This window comes from Talpa europaea (genome assembly GCF_964194135.1).
Source record: "Talpa europaea genome assembly, chromosome: X".
NCBI classification, from domain to species: domain Eukaryota; kingdom Metazoa; phylum Chordata; class Mammalia; order Eulipotyphla; family Talpidae; genus Talpa; species Talpa europaea.
In genome coordinates this window covers 56,393,034-56,395,519 of record NC_140081.1, presented here as the reverse complement: position 1 = coordinate 56,395,519, position 2,486 = coordinate 56,393,034, and the positions used below count along the sequence as shown (strand labels likewise).

At 31.9% G+C, this 2,486-nt stretch overlaps 1 protein-coding gene across 1 annotated transcript; it reads right to left on the bottom strand.

Moving 5' to 3' along the window:
- Positions 1–1,011: 1,011 nt before the first annotated feature.
- Positions 1,012–1,977, bottom strand: CPXCR1 (CPX chromosome region candidate 1; the record flags this gene model as incomplete). Its single annotated transcript, XM_084258945.1, has 1 exon — positions 1,012–1,977. One exon carries the CDS (start codon positions 1,975–1,977, stop codon positions 1,012–1,014), a length of 966 nt encoding a protein of 321 aa, XP_084115071.1.
- Between the last annotated feature and the right edge of the window lie 509 nt (positions 1,978–2,486).

Below are 2,486 nucleotides of genomic sequence, written 5' to 3'. Positions count from 1 at the left end.
TTACTAAATATGTGACCTGGAAAAGTTACTCAATTTTCTGGAAACTGTCTTTGTACATTTAATTTTTTCATAAAAATGAACACATGTAAGATTACTGTGATTAACAAACAAAGGCAACTATCCTAGCATAGCATTTCACAAGTAATGGTTAACCAATAAGCATGTTGATGGAGAAATGTAGTTATGGAGTCTACTTTAATTTTTATGAAAGAAGAGGTGCAAAAGTTTGAGCTATAAGTAGGAAAACAAAGAACTTTTAAAAATGTGTATACTTGTGTGTATATATATATATATATATATATATATATGGACGTGTAAAATTTGTGTGTTGATGGTAGGCAATGGTAACTTCAAGAAAAAATGATTTAAATTGTATGGCACCATTTTAATATCTATTCACTTATATATCAAATTATTTCACCTCTATGAAATTATTTATTTTTATGAGTTTAATTTTTATTTTGAACAATCAAAATTATTATCTAAATATGACATTTACGACACTTGAAAATTTTTCTAGGTATAGAATTTTTATCTACTTATAAGCATACAATGGAATTCTGAATGACTTTAAAATGATTTTTATTTAATTTATAGAGAACATGTTTTACATTAAATGTAGCAGTCTCTAGAAGCACATAGAAGGACTTTGGTTAGCCCTCCAATGTTTGCTATTGTTGTTAAGATCCTGTAGATTTGTAACTCGATAATACTGACAGTGTTCTTATCTGCAGAAATATAAGAAAGCACAAACTTTTTTTTGTTCAACTGCTAATTTAATATAGATCAAGGATCCGATGGTTTGATGATTGGTTTTGTAGTAACACAGTATAAGCAAAAGTTTCCTCTTCTCAAAGGTGTTATATGCTGTAATTGATGTTCCATTCTGTAACTCCATCTAACACTAGTAAAACATGTTTAAGAAATTTGGACTCAAATTGTTAGCCGAATTATGTTTTTTTTTTAAGATTTTACTTTTAAATTTCATCCTGATTTTATTTAATTCCTAAGTTAGTTGCAGGAATGTGCTCTAAATTCAGCTAAATTGTTGAAGCTACTCCCACAGATGGGACATAGGTATTTCCAGGCATTATTTATGTTTATGATCACAACCCTTATGTTACGATGAGCTCTCAAATGATACCCAAAAGTTTTTCTAGCCAATGTATTTCGAACGTGGGCCCGTGGGACATAGAACACAGGCCTCACAAAAATGTGGATTCCACCTTTCCCTTTACTAGCATTTGACTTGAAAACTTTTCCTGCTGCTATTCTGTCAGTGAGGGGTTGCTGGTAGTACATCCTCAAAGGTCTTCCAAATAGTAAGGCACTCTCGCCTTGAGTGAGAGCATTTGGACGAGGAAGTAATGCTATATATTTTTGTTTCACCCATGTGGTATTTTGACGTCTGATGGCCTGAGAGAAATGTCTGCTACATAGCAGACGGAGAATCATTCTTCTTATCTCATGATTGCTAATGAATGGAATTCTCCATGAAGTTGAGAGTTGGAAAGGCATTTTGTAATTTATGGTGTGATAACATAAATCACTTACTTTTATCTCTATTTTTCTTGAGTAGAACCTTGCACTATCAGTTAAGTGATTGTTTTTATCATTTTTTCCTAGTTGGATACTCAGATTGGTAATTCTCCCTAATCCAGAAATAAAAAGGATCCATTTCCTAGGAATGGGAATCTGAACTATGAGGGATTCTTCTCTTAAATCTTCTTTTTGGGAATCCTCTTGGGTGTTCTGTACTTCAGACTTATCAATTGTTGCTGCTTCAGGAACAGCATGTTCTTCTTGGATGTTTGCTGTGCCTGGCTCTGTGTTGGTTGGGATGGTTTCCACTTCAGACGTATTGGGATTAACAAGTGAAGGCTCTACCTCTGTATTACAGTCATTTGGAGCCTCATTTTCTATATTTTTGAGAGGTTGGTCTGCTGAACCACTTTCTTCTTCAGTAGGAGAAGACATCTTGGGTCCTATATTTAAGAAAGTACACAAAGATCTATTAAATTGAAGAATTTTAACTTCATAAGAATTCAATTTTTTAACACTGCCAAAGGGCATTATTGATCTTTCTCAAAATTTTAAATACTTTATCATTGTCACAGTCCCACAAAATAAAAAAAAATAAAATAGAACTTTTATTAAGTAGGTCTTCTCATCCCTGAGTTCTGTATCAACTTGGCATAATACAAACTTGAATTAGGCTATTATCTGAATGTACACTAATAGGAAGCCCAATTATGCCTTTTTTTGGACTGTGGATTAATTACAATTGTCATTTAATAAGATAGATCTGAATTACTGACTTGGGAGTTTAAAATGAGACTAAAGTAGAAGGCAGGTTTTTTTTAATGATTATGTATGTTTAAGAGAGAATAAAGACTTGTGAAAATAAAATTGTTCCATTTGTGTGAAAAACAACCTATTTATTCCTTTGGAATTTTTCATTTTTAAATTATTTTATCTGTTCTTTT